At 36.4% G+C, this 18,722-nt stretch overlaps 1 protein-coding gene across 1 annotated transcript in view; it reads left to right on the top strand.

Annotated features, from left to right (window-relative positions):
* Positions 1–18,722, top strand: part of DNAH3 (dynein axonemal heavy chain 3) — a 64,281-nt gene that overhangs the window by 10,621 nt on the left and 34,938 nt on the right. The window contains exons 9-26 of the mRNA XM_075166049.1: positions 371–566; positions 1,861–2,040; positions 2,435–2,571; positions 2,730–2,835; positions 3,412–3,590; positions 4,990–5,174; positions 6,493–6,616; positions 7,183–7,336; positions 9,022–9,166; positions 9,438–9,649; positions 9,973–10,064; positions 10,501–10,615; positions 11,168–11,284; positions 12,607–12,786; positions 14,194–14,330; positions 15,033–15,234; positions 16,546–16,638; positions 16,946–17,056. Of these exons, the coding sequence (XP_075022150.1) occupies positions 371–566; positions 1,861–2,040; positions 2,435–2,571; positions 2,730–2,835; positions 3,412–3,590; positions 4,990–5,174; positions 6,493–6,616; positions 7,183–7,336; positions 9,022–9,166; positions 9,438–9,649; positions 9,973–10,064; positions 10,501–10,615; positions 11,168–11,284; positions 12,607–12,786; positions 14,194–14,330; positions 15,033–15,234; positions 16,546–16,638; positions 16,946–17,056 (2,665 nt within the window). The remainder of the gene's footprint in view (positions 1–370; positions 567–1,860; positions 2,041–2,434; positions 2,572–2,729; positions 2,836–3,411; positions 3,591–4,989; positions 5,175–6,492; positions 6,617–7,182; positions 7,337–9,021; positions 9,167–9,437; positions 9,650–9,972; positions 10,065–10,500; positions 10,616–11,167; positions 11,285–12,606; positions 12,787–14,193; positions 14,331–15,032; positions 15,235–16,545; positions 16,639–16,945; positions 17,057–18,722) is intronic.

Raw genomic sequence — 18,722 nt, 5'->3', positions numbered from 1 at the left:
GATTTAAGGAAGAGATTATATGATGTAATAGCCCATGATATTAGGTGACTGCATTCTGCCCTCCTGAGATCTCTTCCAGACTCAAGTTTCCCACTTAATGCTAATGACTTAATATTGTCACTAGTATTTAGTCTATTAATATTAATTTAAACTAATAGTAATTATAAAAAGAATCCTTAGGTTAAAAACTCAGTTTTCCTCTAAGTCCTGGTAGGTACAGGTTTTTTTTGACATCTAGTTAACAGTTCTCTGCTAGCCCTTTGAATTTTGCTCATTCTTTGGGTAACTTCTGAGCTTAGATTTCATTGCAAGGAGCAAAGTAAGACTAATAAGCTTTTAAAAACTTTTTCTCCATATTATTTCATTGTAGGTGGATCCCAACTTGTGCCTCTATTTTCCTTGATCAAAAAAGGAAATGGCTTCATTTTGCTCCTGAAAATGACTGTGATTCCTCTCAGCGAGTTGAAAGCTATTTTCATTCGGTGGCATCTCTGATGTCATTACAATTACGTGAGATGGTTGTTAACTCCTTAGAAGATCTTCTTGCATTTTTTATGATCCACAAGGTATATGCTGTGAAATATATCTATAGTTTTCAGTGTTACACAGAGATAATAATTCATATAGCCATAAAATGTAATGCTCTTTGAAGGCTAAAGGCATCCCAGATAGCTCCTGCCTCCATAAAAAATGGCCAGATCCTTCACAGTTGTGCATGCTCAGTGGGATTTTCTTTGCATGGTCAAGAACTGCTCATTTGAATAATCATTTTGCAGGCCTAGGGTTACAACTAGCAGTTTATAGGAGTTTTCAACTCTGTCTTGAGTGAGTGGTTTTTTTATTTTTTAATTTTTAGGTTTTTTTTAGTTTGGCCTTAACCAGGCAAAACACTTAAATGTGTTTTTCTGAAAGCATGTGAATAATCCCCTTTGAAGTCAAAAGTGTGCAGTCATGCATGCAATCCTTTGCAAAGGTAATTTATGTATGTGGTGTCCCTGTCTATACCAAATGAGTCCCCTGTATTATTTCATGTAATGCACATCATTATAATAAACATTACACCATGAGAGTTTTTACCACTGTTTTGGCTATGATAAAGTTGCCTCTTAGTGGAAATGAGTCCTTTAAGTATCAGGTCACCCAGGATCTACCGTGATGAGACGAAATGAAACATATTTAAACAGAATAAATGTGGCAGATTAAATATCGCATTGCAACCAGAGGATCACACCTAAAACAATATGCTGTCAAACTTAAGCTAAGCCTCGCATCTGGGTGATGATGGTGTTGCTGATGGTTGGGGGTATTTTTAGGTTTGTTTTGTCTTGTCGGTTGGTTTGGGTTTGTTTTTTTTTTGTGTCGGTTGGTGTGGTTGTTTTTTGTTTTTTTTTTTTTTGTTTTAAATCAATATAGCATCTGTATTATGTGTCTAGTCATGGATTAGGACTCCATTGCTGTAAGGCAATTTGGGGGCAGGGCAGTTCTTACTAACCATACAAGGCAATTAAAAAACGAGGATCTTGTATTTGATTTTAGATTTTATTTCTGAGAGGCATTATGGATATTTCTTAGAGTTTTTGTTCTGTACGGTAATTAGTGCTTTACTTCTGTTACTTAAGGGAAAATCAAGGCAATTAGGCTTAAATCCTGTTTCCTGATTCCAGCTTTTACAGATTCATTTAGGAGTTGGCACCTTAAAATCTTGTGTATTGGGGCATCAGTATTTTGAATAAAAATCAGGGACGAAGATCCCATTGGTGCTGTGTAGTTAAAAGATTTGGGGGCGTTTGAATCTTTCAAAAATTATTATAGTTACAGCTGATTTCTTTGGCGTGTACAGTTTTCATTCTTTTCCCTAAGGATGGAAGTGATTTTACAGAACCGTATCAAGAAATGCAGTTCTTTGTACCTCAGATACTAACAGTCAAACTTGGTGTGGAAGAACCTAAGATTGTCTTTGAGCCGCCTTTGAAAGAATGTTGGGATTTAATCAGTCATTGCTTCAGGGAGATCCTGCAAAGTGCTGAGGAACTTCCAAAGGTACTGGATAAGTTATAGCTGCATACAAAATACAATATGAATAAAAACTGTCTATGATATAAAAAGTTATGAATGAGGCAGAAAACTGACAAATGGAAGATAAAGATGAGGGTTGTGTATCATGAACTGTGTGAACTTTTGTGATTATAGAAGATAGCACAGGAATTGTTCTTTGCAGATTCAAGTTATATTAAAGCCCTGGTTTGATTTTCATATAGTTTTCACAAGCAAACTATGTGTGTAACCAAGTGTTAATTATGAATCAGAGTCTTTTCACTTTGCAGTGTTTTTACCAAATAATACATTTTTTTGAAGTGGTCAGTGAATTGGTAATAGAATACCTTATTTCCTCTATTGTATGTGTTATTACAATATTTGCAATGGTTCCCTTTAGGTAGAAAGATTTCTATTTCCAGAATTAAAAAGGGATGATCTCAGTCTCAGTACAGTCAAACCAGATGAATCATTGTTTTCAGAGTATCTGAACAAACTTGAAAAGATCTTTGAGAGCAACATACTTGGTCCACAGAAGTAAGTTTCGGCTGTTAAACTCCATTGCCCATCCAAACCCTCGGATTTATAACACTATCCATTTAACTCAAACAAACAGTTTGAGTTGATTTGTTTCTTATTATAGAAAATCTTCACATTGGAATCCTATGTTTGTTTTTGTGATCTTCTTGTTTAAGGTATTTAAACATGTACAGGAAATACAGCAATCTCTTGAACAACAATGCACAGCAAGATGTCACAGATTTCTTGAAAGAAGGTCATACTTTAGAAGCTTTAACAGAGGTAATATGTAATTGACAACTGCTACATGTTCATACAGCAGCTAACACATCATACTTGACTTCCTAATATATCGCCTAAAGAAGTCCCATTCAAATAACTTGTTTTCCCCTTGGGAATACTAGGGAAGCCATCTCAATTTACATAGCCCCTTACTGTAGGGCTGCTGTGCAAGGAGGTTTCTTTACGGCCTCCTTCTGTGGGTTTTGTTGGGTAGAAGTCCAGTGGAAGGCTGCCCAGAGTATTTGGTGAATCTGCATCTTGCTGGTCTTTTGACTGTCTTGTCCTTAGTCAGCCCTGTCTACTTTTCTCTCTGCATTCCTGAGTTAGTCTCTGGCTAAATACTTCTTTACCACAACTTCTGTGGTGTTCCTTAGTGTGGCATATTACTGCGCAAAGCTTTCAGCCTTGGAATCTGTGGGTAGGAGCTGAGCTCTGGAAAGATAGAAAATAGTTGTTCCTTCTTCTGTTTGGAATATATTCTCCATTTGCTGGATGGGAACTAATTAGTTGTTGGTTAGCATTTTTAATCTATAGTCTTTAAGGAAAAATAGCAGATGTATTATTTTCCATTTGTAGAAGATTGACAGCTTAACAAAACTGAAAAGAGAGATTGCTTCCATGCCTGTCACTGTCCCTCTGGCCATGTTCTGTCTGGATGCTGTACAACTGAATGAGGAACTCTGCAATCGGACCCAAAATCTTAAAGATAGATTGATTGAATTTGAAGTGATGGAAAACAGAGAGTTAAATAAAAGGTACGTGTTGTTAGGATGCACGGTTCTTGCTGTCTGTGTGGACTGATGCTGTGTATCTGTGGATGAGATAACTTTATTAATCTGCTGAGTTTTCCGGTGCTGACCAGACATGTGCAAGGACAACAAAGTGGGTATTTAAAATTAACAGGAACAGAAATACTTGTAAATACATATCTAACTTAGTCTGTATAGGGCGTACATAGGGATTGGACTGGAAATATGCCATTGCTCTTTCCTCCGTTACTGGCCTTCTAGGATTTGGTTTGAGGTTCCTGCTTCCCCTGCTGGTGTCCAGCTAAAGCAACATGAAGAATCTGCTGTGCAGCTCTGCATTTGTCTCGTCCCTCACTTTTTTCTTTTTCCTCTTTTTTTTTTTTCCCCCCAGGGAAGTAATGGTCCTGATTTCATATCTTGGCAAGTTTAAAGAAGGGGGGGGGGGGGGGGGGGAGGGAAGGACAAGAAAAAAAAAAAAGGACCATGAAAATATAATCTGATGCCAATGTAATGGGATAATCCTGGTTCTGTAAATTAAACCCCCACCCACCCCACCCCCAGCAAACACCAAAAATCTCCAACAAAAAAACCAAATACCCTGGCAATTAAAGAATACTTCCACAGTGAATGGAGAGAGACAATCACTGTAAAGAAATTATTCAACCCACTTATCTAAAAAGCATCTCCAGGTGGAGGTGAACCACAGCCTAGAGGGGCCTCTCTGCCTCCACTTACTGTGGAGGAGATCTAGACAATGAGCTTATGCTGAACACCTAACGTTTGGAGGGCTTGAGTTGGTTTAAATGAACCTAGCCTTTGTGTATGGTTGCTCTTTGCATGCCTGCTGTCTGTATAGCTATTTGCAGTGCTGAGCTGGAATCTGGAACACGAAAATGTATCACTGGGAAGAAGGAAAATAACAAGTTTTTTTCCTTTCTGTATTTTCTGTTCCCACATACAATACAAAATCAATTTGATTGTTTAATAGTTTTTCTCTTTGTAACTTTGTTTCATACCATGCACTTGATTTTATTTTTGGGGGGTTAAGTGAGCTCTTGGTTACTGCATTCAAACATTTCTTTCTGCAGCAGATTGGGTCTTGAACAGGAAATTCTAAACCTATAGGAAGAAAAGTGTTAATATGCTGTTAATTGTAATTTGGAACCAATTTAGCAATCAATCTATTATATATCAATTCTTGTAAACATAGTAGGACAATAGAACTGATTGTACAGAGTAAAATGGCATCCTTAATAAATGCCTATCTGCTGTGTGTATTCAATCTGAATACTTAATTTATGAAGAAATTTAATATACTTGTTCAAAAGACAGACTTCATTAACAAGATCTTGCATCTCTCTTCACTTATGATCCCAGTGATGTGTCTGTTTTCTTTTTGTTGTAGAATTTGCAATGAATATAACTTAATTGCAAAGAGAATAAGTGAGGTGCCTCTGAACACTGAAGAGCTAGTGGAATTGGATGCATACTTAAAGAAATCCAGTGAAGTTACTGTTTTTAAACTAAGACAGGAGGTCACTGAAGCAGCACACAGACTGGAATTCCTCATGGACTATGCTGATCTTTCTTGTATGTCTCAGATACAGAATATAAAAGTCTCCCTATGAAAACATTTATGTATGGATATTGGGCTCTGCATGGATAAATGTTGCATCTTCTAGAATGGAAAGCTCCAAAAGAGACAGAAAGGAAATGAAAAGAATTTAGTAGAGGCCAAAATGTACCAATGCAGGAAGGAATGGTTAGAGAAATGGCATACAGCACAGACAACTTTTTTCTGTGTTTTAGAGAATGGCTTAGACATTATCAGATTAATGTCATGTAATCTGGCCAAATGGTGTTACACCTCTATGTTATTCAATAAAAAGTCTTCAGTGAAAAACCATCTAAAAAGCAATGGCTTGAAGGCTCTATGACAGCTTTTGGAAAGTGTGAGAACTTGCATCTCTGCAGTTGAATATTATATCAGTGGAGCTTTTTGTTGTTTTGCTGTTCTTCGTTAATATAAAGGCTGTTCTCCAAGATGGAAGAAAGATCTGTAGAAGTTGCTTTTAGTTTGCAGTTCTATTCAAAGCAAAAATGTGCCATTCACAGATGCTGTATGTTGTTTGTCACACATAAAAATGAAGAGCAGTTATATGAATGCATACCCATTTTAGTGGCAGGATGATCTTAAGCAGAATACACTCTCAGATCAGACGGTGATAGAAATAACTAGGATATGCCATGTTTATTAGAATTTATTTCTGATAAAAATTGGGATGCCTATGGAAGCCAGGACATTTTTCTGTGCATTTTGGACTGGCGTGTTTGTATGTGCAGTATTTCATAATTATATATTCTTTGTAGCTGGGTTTATAAGCATGTGTCCTGCAGTTAGTTATGATGAGCTAAGTGCACTGAATAAATAGACAAATATGAAGATGGAGATGTCTGCTCATTGTAGTTGTTATGCTCTAGCTTTTGTGAATAATTCAGCATTTACACTTGCGGACTAAAAATGATGTAAACTTTACTTTTATCCACCTTATGTAGGTATATTATATATATTTAGTTAGGGAGTGGTCTGTGTCTGTGTGTAGTTGAACGGAATTGATAATCTGGAATAACTATTCTTACTAATTTTCTCTGCCTAGCTAAGGTCTTATTTAGAGAATTAAACATTCTTAACTTGATTTTAGGATTTTGCTACCAATCTAACTTGTTTTAGGGAACAATTCTCTTTGCAGTGAAGATAATTCAGCGAAGCTTGAAATATGTAGCTTCTTACACAGCTTATTCCTAAATGTAGTTTTAGCTATTTTGCTTACTCTTCACAACAGCCATTCTATTAGATCAGTGGTTAAAAGGTATTTTCTTAAAGATGTCTGTATATTTTTTATTTTAGATGATGACATAAACCTGAATAGCACAGTTTTCCATTGGCCTGATCAGATTGAGATAATCTTTGAAAACAGTAGAGATCAGTTGTGTAACAGCAGGAATCACGCAGAGATGGTTTTGCTTGAAAGGTATGGTGTTAAAACATTTTCTTTCACTGGGTATTTTTAAAGAAAAGAAAAATCTCATCATCAGGAAAAGGGAGATAATGTCAAAGAAGTAAAACTTGGAAGGGAGCTGAGAAAGTAAGGAAGAAACCTGGTTTACAGTATTATGGAGAGTTCAGAAAAATACTGTTGATGAGGGTGAATTAGAATATTCCTATGCTTAAATAGGTCTGAAAGGAGGAATGAAGGATGTTGCTAGAATATTCATAATTTTATCTTGTTATGTTGCTTAGTACAGCGTTACACATAATTTTGTTACATTGTTTTCACTCTTCCTTTATTTCCTCCAGGTAGTAAAAGTAAGTGAACTAAATCAATTTGGGTTTGAAAATGAACGTTGAATTATAATCCTGTGAACTGCATAGTATTGATATAACTGATTAATGGGTTTTCACTGGCATCTGTATTTACTTTACACTAGTATCAAGATCAGATTTCATTTGACAGTGCCTGTTATAATTAATAAAATAATTGAAACCTGAAAAGGAGTGAAACAGAACATCATATTACCTTAGCTATCTTTACCTCAGGTGTTCTCAGTTAGAGGAAGCTCTTGAAGGTTATAATAGAGAAGTAGAAAGCTACAAAAAGCGGGATGTGATGACCATAGAAGAAATGAAGAACAACGCTGAGAAATTTAAAGAGTTAAATAAGAATCTGGATAATGCACTAACAGAATTTGAGGTTAGTATTTATTAGTGAAGTATGGAGTGGGTTGCAATGTGCTGGATGAGCAAAAGCTTGGTTCCTGTCCCTGTTTTTTTCAGCATTCTGGCCATATGTTGTCAAGATGGCTTTAAAGTTTCCAAATCCACAAACGTGGCAAATATCTTCTGGTCCCTATATGCTGAGTTGTCCTTACTGCTGAGTTGAAGAGTGTATTTTTGGGGAGAAAAGCTTCGGGATTTTTTTAAATTGAGATACTGAATTTCAGTGTTTCCAAGCAGTGGTAGCAGGTTGCTATCCACGGAAAACAGAATTCTTCTGGCAGAGTTGGCAGGAGCAGAACGTCAGGGATATGGCATTTTCCCTGAACTGTGGTTTGTGCTGCTGGAGCTGTGTTTTCAGTCCCTCTGCTTGTCCTCTAATTAAAACCAAATGTTTTTCAACTGTTTGTATCATTTCCAGAAGTTGCCTATAGGCATTAAATATGTGTTATATCACATAAAGGGACGTTTCAGGTGCTAGAAGGAAACTGAAGACCAAGATTCCTAGATTCTGTTCAGGGCTCTCCATCCAGTGTACTGTGTGAGTCTAGGTTGAACAGTTTGTCTTAGCTTTGCCTCTGCTGGGAAATGAGAATGCTTACCTTTGAGAGATCTCACAGGCATTGCGAGGCTTAATCAATCTTCTAAATCACAGTGAGACAATGAGATTTCTGCATATATGGAGCCTTAAGGATCAAGATTTTAATTAAGTCCCGCTCAAAAGAGAAAATTGAACCAATTAAATGAGTTTAGGATTTAGATAAATTGCTAGTCCTACATACCAACACTCTTAATCGGATTTAAAGGCATCTACTATATTTAATTAGTGTGAGTTAACACTGATATGTTGTTATAGGTAGATCAGAATAAATAATTAAGTTTAGATTTCTTAATACATGATCACAATGAGGAGTGTATCCACAAAATTTAAATGACATGACAATCAGCTTAGCGAATACATGAAGTTAAAAATTATCTTGGAATGTGGACCCTTAAGTTTCTCTGCCTGCATCTCACATGGAATGATTAAAGGTTTTGTGAAAGGTCTGTCGGCATTGTAAAAGCACAGACTTGGGACTCAATCTGAATTCAGTGTCTGCATTTCAGACAGCATTTCTTTCTGCTTCACCTCCTTTCTTGTAAAATGAAGAAGGCAATACTCTTTTTTAATCTAAATCTTTGCACATTGGTTTATACTGTAAGGTCTTTTGGACAAAGACAATATTGTACCATGAATAAGCACAGCAATTAGTACCTGTTTTGGTTGGAGTTCCCAGATGTTTCTGTAATAGAAAAAAATAATCACAGGTAAAAAAAAATTCCTGTAAGCCTGTGTGACTGAGGAGCTTACATGCAGGTTTCAAAGTGGGTTGGTAACTTGTGAGCCTTGGTTTCACTGAGTGCCACGGTGCATTATCTATTTCTAAAATAGATATAGATTTTTAAAATTATTTGAGTAGTGAAAGATACCAACAAAGAACTAGGGGAATTTTCAAGAATACAGTTACCTTATTTACCTAAAATCCACAGGCTAAATCTACAAATCTGGCTGGCTTTATGACATGTAAAAAAATTGTATTCAATATTACTTATTTAAAAGTTTGAACAACAGTAGGAATTTTTGATGGAAATAATTTTTTTTTTTTTCCTCTCCCCTTAAAGGCTATTAATAAAGAAGAGGAGTTACTTGAGCAGGAGAAGAGTCAATTTCCTCTACTGCAAACTATCATTGCAAACAAACAACCCTTTGAGCAACTTTGGGTAACAGCATATAATTTCCATACCAAATCTGAGGAATGGATGAATGGTGAGCCTTTCGTGTTCATTTGATGAAACATATAATTTTCAGTTAGTTAAGTAGAAGCTGAAAGGGTTGATCAGTTGTGAGAAAATAATTTTGAAGAAATAAATGCTGGTAAGCAGTGTGAAATACAGTTATTGACTTGGATTTTGCATTAAGATTATTTTTTGTAACACAATTGATTTCCAGTTAAAGGAGAATGATTATAAATACCTGTAAATAAACCACCCTGGCAATCTCTTTGTGCTGATGTGCCTGCTGTGCCTCCTGTATTCAGGATCTCTCCAGAAGTTGAATGCTGATGAAATTACTGAAGAAACTGGAAATATGTGGAGGACTATGTACAAGCTCAGTAAGAGTTTTCCAGATTTGGCTGGGCCTAGACGCTTAGCAGAAACTATGAAATATAAGCTTGATAAATTTAAACAGCATCTTCCTGTCCTCTCAATTGCCTGCAATCGTGGAATGAAGGAGAGACATTGGGAGCAGGTACTTTAAACTCTGCTTTAACTGTGGGACTAGTCTATCACAGAAACTGACATTTCAATATACTACTCCATATTTTCCATATGTGAAATACAGTAATAGTTCTGTATTTCACAATAAGAAGATCCTTTATCCTGTCACATGATAGATCGGTTTTAAAATTTGTAATGGTACAGGTAGGAGTTTCTCTGAATTAATAATTTATGGTGGAAAAGCAAATTGGGGGTTTGCATTAATACTTCTTTAGCATTTATTTCTTGCTGTTTGAGAAGTCTATTACAAACATGCATCTTGATAATAGGTTTTATTTCTTACTTTATTTTCAGATTAGTGAGATTGTGGGATGTGAGATCAGACCTGATGAAACTACTACTCTTAAAAACATACTGGAATTTGGACTCTCAAAATATACTGATCAGTAAGAAGCTTACTCTATTCTCCTTTTTTTATTTTTTTTTTTAGACAATCACTGTATTTCATATGTCAGATAGCAAATATTAGTTTGTTTGGGGTTTTTTTATGTGCTGTCAGACCCTGCTGTAAGATCAGCTGTATTTTATCAAGCTATGGATAGAACTGTCAGTTGTTCTTGTAGCACAAAGGCACCAAAAACCACAGTCCTAAACCACTTAATTTGCACATTCAGAATTTTCTGTCTGTATTTATCTCCAAATTAATATTAATGTCTCTAACTTGGTGAGCCTGAAATTGCAAAAATATTCCCTGAAATAAGAGTCTATTAACAAATCCATATGAAAGGTAGTCTGATATGCAACTCTACCTACAACTGCTTTTTTTAACTCTTCAGCTATGTTGCAAAAAGCATTTAAAAGATACGTTTCATTTCAATTTAGGCTGGAAACTATTGGAGCAGCTGCAAGTAAGGAGTATTCCTTAGAGAAATCAATAGAGAAAATGAAGTTGGAGTGGGTCAACATGCAGTTCAGTCTGGTGAAATACAGGGATACTGTGAGTAAACACCAAATTAATATATATATTCTTGAAAAGAATTACTTTGATTCTGAATACCAGTTGAGAAATATTAGAGGGAAGTTACTGCTGATTCATTGTGGCATGGTGGAAAGTGATATCATACCCCAGAGCCTGGGCAAATGTCTCCATTACTATATATCCTTATATTTGGACCTTAGTATCTGGGTAACTTGTGATCTCAACATATTCATCCTAACAAATCTGTAAGCCTGAGAGCTTCTGCAGCGTTGTATGGAAAGCTGGACAGTAGTGCAATTTTAACTTGCCCAGAAGAAACAAGATTGAGTCAGAAGTCACTAGCATCCCTGGCTAGCTTCCCATTCACAAACCAATCTATCTCTTGACTTTTGAAACAGATGTACATTGGAGATACATCTTCAAACATGTTGCAGGCTTTCTCAATGCCTTGCTACTTTACCTTCAACCATCATAGAGAAGGGGGAAAGAGGAAGCTGAATGTGAGGAGGTTGAAGCGTGGTGAAATAAAGCAACTGCTATTTGCCTTATCAAAATACAATGTATTTACAGAACACCAGCATCCTGTCAGCAGTTGATGACATTCAGCTTTTGCTGGATGATCACATTGTTAAGACACAGACAATGTGTGGCTCTCCCTTCATCAAACCAATAGAAGCTGAATGCCGGGTAAGGAAAAGCTGGTTTGATTGAGCTTGTATGTCTCATAATATGCTTTCCCTAAGTGCTTTAAGATATTTTGGCATGATGTTATAGAAGTTATATAGTTTTTAACTGTTTCTAAGAACACACATTCATATTTTTCTTCAAGAGCGTTGAATTAATGATTTCCAGACAAAGGTATGCAAAGCTTGCTTTACAGCTAAAGAAATTGTAATTGCATTGCTAATCTAGTCATTATAAGCATGGGGTTTTGGTTGAATGTCTTGGGAGTGGGTCAGTTGATTTAAACAAATCCTGCTGCATTGTGTAAAAAGACATAGGTCTGTCAGTTGTGGGAGATAATTTATTTGTAATCCTCTGGTATTGGCATGATCCATAAGGGTTTCAAAGTCTTTTTTGTTAGCTGTCCTACTATTTTGTAAAGATGTGATCTTTGTTAAACATGATGAATTTCTAATAGGAAGATTATGCAGAAAGCAGAGACTTATTTTCTATCAGTATTTAATACCACTTTTTCTGGCCTAATAGTGATGATTTGTAAGCAACGCTAAGACCTAAATTCTGTCCTTTCCTGTGGACTTCAGCTAAATTGTAGGTAAAGCTGAGTTCTGCTTTCCAGTAGACCTGGTGAAATGAAAGGGAATGATTAATATAGAGCTATCTTAACGATCTCCCTGTACTTCTTGCAGAGTAATGGACAATACAGGCTGGCTGTGTTTTCACCCTGCAGTACATTCCCGTGCATATCCCTTACACTGTAGACTGTCAAAGTCCATAAAAGTGACAATATCCGAAATTCTTTATTCAAAAAGAATCTCTCTCTGGTTTTAAAACCGATTTCGTCCTGCTAGAGTTGCATGAAATATCTTTTTTTGGGGGAGGGGGGCAGGGGGGCAAAGATCGAACCCACTTCAATCTGTATATAGGGCCTGTGAATTGACATTTGTTCAGTCTGCTGAATACCTTGGTAAACTTTTATCCTTTCATTGATGATAAGATAGAGAGTACACAAGTAGAATTAAGAGATTCTGGATTGGCATGCTAGTCATCTCTGCACTCTTAAGCAGTTCTCCCACAATTTGCTGTAAAAAGTGCTAATGAAAGAATACATCTATTGTTTATAAGAAATACTCTGATGTTTATTAGTGTTTGTTTTTTTCTTTTTAAATAAAACTTCTCCCTCTTTTAAAATTGTTCAGTTGTTTGTGGTTTTTGGTTTTTTTACTTTTTTTTTTTCTTTGAAGCCAAGGAACTCATGTTCTTTGATTCCTCAGTGTAGATTAATTCTTGATATAATTTTGCTTAAATATTAAATGTTTTCATTACAGGCTTGGGAAGATAAGCTGTGTTTAATGCAAGATATTCTAGACAGCTGGTTAAAATGTCAGGCAACATGGTTGTATTTGGAACCAATTTTTAGTTCAGAAGACATCATAGCTCAAATGCCTGAAGAGGGCAGAAAGTTTGGGATTGTGGATACATACTGGAAGGACATTATGGCACAAGTGGTAAGTGCTTGCATTTAATAAATCATGTATTTTTATACACATCTGGTAACATGATTATTACTATTGTGAAGATATACTAGCTTTTATGGCCTCAAGTTGCACCAAGGGAGGTTTAGACTGGACATTAGGAGAAATTTCTTTACTGAAAGAGTGGTCAGGCCTTGGAACAGGCTGCCCAGGGAAGTGGTTGAGTGTCCATCCCTGGAAGTATTTAAAAGACGTGTAGATGAGGCGCTTAGGGACATGGTTTAGTGGGCATGGTGATGTTGGGTTGACGGTTGGACTCAATGATCTTAGAGGTCTTTTCCAACCTTAATGATTCTATGATTCTATGATTCTGAGTTAATATTTGTGTTCAAGTCGCAAGAAGGTATAATATGGAGTGGAAAATCCTTTACTAAAGCCCACCAAAATCTAGTCTTGCAGTAAAAGTGGTAGATTATGTCATTATTTCTTTGAGATTTCTGTCAAGGCTGGATATTGCAGGATGAGTTAGAGCTTGTAACATTTTAATTCTAAATTTTCTGGCTTTTGTATGGTTAAATGATCAGAATTGGGTAGAAAGATGAATGATTTGTGCTTTCAGGATCTGCTTCAGAGTTCACTGTTCTACAATCTGTAGAAAGCCTTCTCTGGATACAGTTAAATTTTGAGCTAGGCTTTTAAGGCTTACTCATTATTAGAGCAACTCAATGGCTTTATTTTCATATGATTGTTCTCTAATATGTGGTGGCATGGTTAGTCAAAACTTTGGTGAATACGTACTGAGATGGTAGTGTGTCAGGGTAAGATAATGGGGATAGTAAATAGAATTGGGTATCCTGTTCAGTTCCCTATAACTAAGAAATTGGGTAAGAGGCCAGATACTCAGTGGTAGTGTGAGCTGAGATGTTTGTCAAAAGCCTTGGGAGTGTGTGATTGTGTGATAAAGATGTTGAAATAATCAGTGGAACAAAATAGAAGTTGAGACCTGTCTAACAGCTCAGACTCTGAATGATGAAGCCTGTTCTGAAATAGGTGTATCTCTTCAAGTTAAGAGGAAAGTTATCAGAAAGAAAAAATGCAACCTCGATGGCAAGAATAGAGAATAATTGTCATGTACTGTAGCTCTGTGAATGGAAAAAAATGTAGCAAGCCCAGACACAGGAGCAAGTGCCGAAGATTTTAATTCTGGTGGATATTTCCTTATTGCATTATTGTCTGTAAAGTTCAAATTGGTAAAACTGACAGCCTGAAAAAGCAGAACTATCAAATAATACATACATATTTAATAACATGAAGGCACACTACAGAGAAGAATATCTAGCTTTTTAGCCTCCTGCAACATACGTGATTGATGAAACAATTTTAATGTACAAATATATTGCAACTTTTAGCGGTTTCTGCTGTGTATTTATTTTTATAAAGGTGAAAGACCCAAAGGTACTTGTAGCAACTGAACAACCCATGATGTTAGACAGACTTCAGGAAGCAAATACTCTCTTAGAAGACATTCAAAAAGGGTTGAATACTTACTTGGAGAAGAAAAGATTATTTTTCCCAAGGTAAATTAATTAAACAGGCCTAAGTTAAAGACAAAAAGCCAAAGTTCTTTCAAACCATTTCTACTGAACTGAAAGGTCTCATTTTATAAACACATGTGGGTCAGTCCTATGCAACAAAAACTGAGAACTTGTTCTTTTTTCCAGACATCATTCATTTTCCTGAGCTCCAGTTAAATTTGCAATGCCAGAGACAGGCAGAGGTGGGGGGGCAAAATCTGTCTTAGCATAGTGTAAACTTATGGTGAGAAACACATTATCACTTACAGGGCATTTTTGAAGGAACTTGCTACCTTCCCATGGCTGATTTGCAATTATGTCTCTGCCCTACCCTCTCTAGTTGCGCAGAGGTGTGTGGTACATAGGAGTTACAGAATCCTGTTCCTCATAATCATATATGTTTTTACAAGGTCTTTATTGGCTGCAAAGGTATACCTGGTCTTTCCTGCGTGAGTTTGAGAACGCTTCTTTCTTCCTTTGCATAAAAGGGTGGTCATATTGAAATACTGAAAAAAACAGGTGTGGTGAGTTTTATAATGTTAAAAATTGCTTAAGAAAAGGGATTTGAGATAATAATTTCCTCTCGTTACACTAGTGTCCTAAGCAACAATGAACTCAATTCAATTTATCTTGCATATAGTAGATTATTAATGACAGTTTTCATGTTTGGAAAGTGCATGTTCATTAATTATATTTTTCTAACAGATTCTTTTTCCTGTCTAATGATGAGCTGCTTGAAATACTGTCTGAAACAAAGGATCCCCTTCGAGTACAGCCACATTTAAAGAAGTGTTTTGAAGGAATTGCTAAACTGGAGTTCACAGAAGATCTGGAGATCGTAGGCATGATCAGTTCAGAGAAAGAAATTGTTCCTTTCATAGATAAAATCTATCCAGCGAATGCAAAAGTAATTTTACTATGTGATATTAAATTAATACTTTGCCTGAAGTATGTTTTTTGGGGAATGAGGTTTAAAACATTTAGGATCAGATCATGAAAGGTGTTTAGGAAGTGAGAGTGCAGACTGGTACTCTAGAACGAAAAGGATTTCCTATAAAAAGGAGTAAGACATGAAACTTTTTGGGTAAATTCCTCTAGGCATTTTTGTGCACCTACTTTTAAGATGTAGATAGATAGAGAATACATATATGTATGTGTATATATATATATACACACACACACACGCACATGTGCACGCACACATATATATATATATAAAACCCAAGCTATATATATATATGCATATAACATTGCACAGCATGGATGAAATGCAGAGTGAGGGAAAAGATGAATGACTGGCAGTGAAGAGTCAGAGCATTAGTTCAAAAGGGGGCTGAGTAAAAAGAGTAGCATGTAGGCAAGTAAAGAAGCCGTCTGCCTTCTCTGCACACAAGGTCCTACAAGGGCAAGAGTACTGTTTGAATACTGTTTTATTAGGCGTGTTAGACCTGTGTTATTCAGTGGCTGTAGAAAGCAGGAGAGGAGCAGAGCCAGTGTAGAGAATGGCAGGAAGACAAAGGAAAGGCATGATTGATCTTAACCTACAGGATCTCTGTTACTCTACTCCCACACTACTAATGCCTCCCATTGGTATATGCAAGGAGTAACTCACACTCTTTTGGCTGTTGCTAAAACTAGTAGTGATTCACAATAAAAATTAAACTTTAAGGTATAATGGTACACTGTGAATATAAGATAACTACAATATTGTTTAAATTAAAATTAGGTCAGCACAATTCCACTGTTATGGTCTTCAAGTTTATAAGTTTTGAAAAGTATCTCAGTTCCAGCTTTTTCTGCTATTCTGAATGTGAAGGTACGGAGCTGAATTGCTATATGGTAACCAAAAAGACATGAAAGGTGGGACATGTTGTGAGTTACAGAGACCCCTTTTCCCTTAATCCTCCAGGAACAAAACATGCCCTGACCATGCAAGCTGTGATCTGCATTTTTCGTTTATGCTTATATGAAAAATATCCAGCTGTTTCTTCAGCTGGATTGTCTTTAGAGTTAGCTTGATTTACCTGCCTTCAGACAGTGTTAAACTGCAGTAGTGGTTGTCAGAATTTGGGAGATTTTGACCTTTTTTCCTCCTATATACCACATCTAGATCAGAAGAAAGCATATTTAAACTTAACGCATTTCACAGAATTTGCCTTTTAAGAGGAATATAATCAGGAAATGTTTATTGACTCTTAACTGTTTTTCTTGTTTGAAGGGCATGGTAGAAAAATGGCTTTTGCAAGTAGAGGAAATGATGCTGGCCAGTATAAGACAAGTTCTTCAAGATGGCATAAGAGGATATATCAAGGTAATTGTTCCTGAATTAGAGTATAAAATAGATTTCACAAGGAACTGTATATGAACAGGTTGCTCAAATTCTTAACCAGGGTAACACGTTTGAAGCTAAGTGGAATCCAGCTCTCCTTGCTCAGTAGTACTACTTTGAAATTTTAACTCTGAATTTCTTGAAGAGAAAATATCAAAGCTTTCCATGCTGATTCTCATTTATTTACAGCATGAGACAAAAGAAATTTAGGGAAGATAATTGTTATCAGTGCCATAATCCAATGTGTTTATATGCCTTTCTGTGTCTGGAATGGATGTTTTTGTTTAAGGTTCCTCGAAAAACATGGGTACTTCAGTGGCCTGGACAGGTGGTTATTTGCGTTTCATCCATTTACTGGACAGAAGAAGTGTCTGAGGCTATAAGGAAAGGAACTTTACTAGTAAGATTTTCTTCCTCCTTTCTATTACTTAATCAGAGTTTAGTGCTTAGTAATAAGAAGCTCCTTCTAGCAAAGAAGGTCTGCAGTCAACAACATATTACAGTTTACTCGTGCAGCGTGCTTTATTTTCTGTCTGTTTCCTTTTTTATTGTGTCTTAGCAGGGGATTGTTCTCATTTACTTTGATGTATATCAGGAGAAGTCCCACTGAAGGGAATTGTATTACTTTTTTTTACAAGTGGTACTGGTGTAAATAAAAGTACCAAACAAGAAGTGATAGACTATTGTTAAACACTATGTATTTTTATTTCTAACGCCTGTCTTTACATGTGAAGCCCCAGGGAAATGTGCAGGCAGAAATCTCTCCTTATAGAATGGCGCAGTTATTTGTCTGATTATTGCTAAATTCTCCTGGTGATAAAGGTGCAGCAGCCAAGTTTGTTGTTTCATACGAGAGACTTTCCTTATGTGTTTGTAGTGCCTCTGTCATCACAGTTTTAAGTATCACTTCACCGAGGCTGATCAAATGCATGCTCAAGTAATGGAAGTAATTCCTGATTAATTCAGTGGGCTTTTGTCTGATCCAAATTGAGCTAGGTGAATGAGGATTCATTTGGATTAATTCTGTCAACAGAGTGTTTAGGCTGCTTTTAAAATGTGGAAATAGTAAAGTTTTAATAAACTTTACACCAAATACTAAATTTTAATGTTAGCTCTTTGTTTCTGTATCCTTACTGAATATTTTAAGTTTAACTTGCCTGTGTTGTTTAATACCAGTTGAAGATCTTATACCACATATCCAGTCACAACAGTCAGAACTGAAAATATTTATTGCTTTCGAAGAAAATATCCTGAATAGGTTAAGAAAAATGAGAAGGAATAACGGAACAGTGAATCACAGAATATAAGGGACCTCTGGACATCATGTAGTCCAACCCTTGTTTAAAGCAGGGCCAACTAAACCAGGTTGCTAATGGACTTGCTCCAGTGTGCCCATGCCTGTCTTCTGTCGGGGAGCCGAAAACTGACACCGCACTCCATCAGTGTCATCAGTGCTGATTAGAGGGGAAGGATCACCTCCCTTGACCTGCTGGTAGTGTTCTTCCTAATGCAGCCAAGGATGCTGTTGCTCTTCTTTGCCTCAAGGGCACATTGATGGCTTATGTTTGGCCTGGAGTCCACCAGCATCCAGGTCCTGTTCTGCAGAGCGGCTTTCCAGCTGGTTGGCCACCAGTGTGTACTGGCACATGGGGTTATTCCTTCCCAGATACAGGACTTTCCCCTCTGTTGAACTTCAGGAGGTTCCTGTCTGCCTATTTCTCCAGTCTGTTGAGGTCCCTCTGAATGGCAGCACACCCATCTGGTCTATCAACCACTCCTCCCAGTTTTGGGTCATCTGCAGACTTGCTGAGGGTGCACTCTGTCCTATTGTCTAGGTCATTAATGAAAACTTCATTAATCTTTCTCATTTAATAATGAGAAAATAATTTAAAATGTTTATAGTAAAGTTAGGAGAATCTTAGATTTCTATTAATTTTATTAATTTACAATTTACTACTAATTTACAGAAGAAATCTAATCCAAATTTACCCAACAGAATCTGCTCATCTCTTATCATAGAATTTTGTCATTTCTATTAGGAAGATAAGACTTCTGCTTACACGATT

This window comes from Calonectris borealis, chromosome 16 (assembly GCF_964195595.1).
Source record: "Calonectris borealis chromosome 16, bCalBor7.hap1.2, whole genome shotgun sequence".
Taxonomy (NCBI): Eukaryota; Metazoa; Chordata; class Aves; order Procellariiformes; family Procellariidae; genus Calonectris; species Calonectris borealis.
The sequence above is the reverse complement of the archived record's forward strand: the minus strand, read 5'-3'. Positions and strand labels throughout refer to the sequence as shown.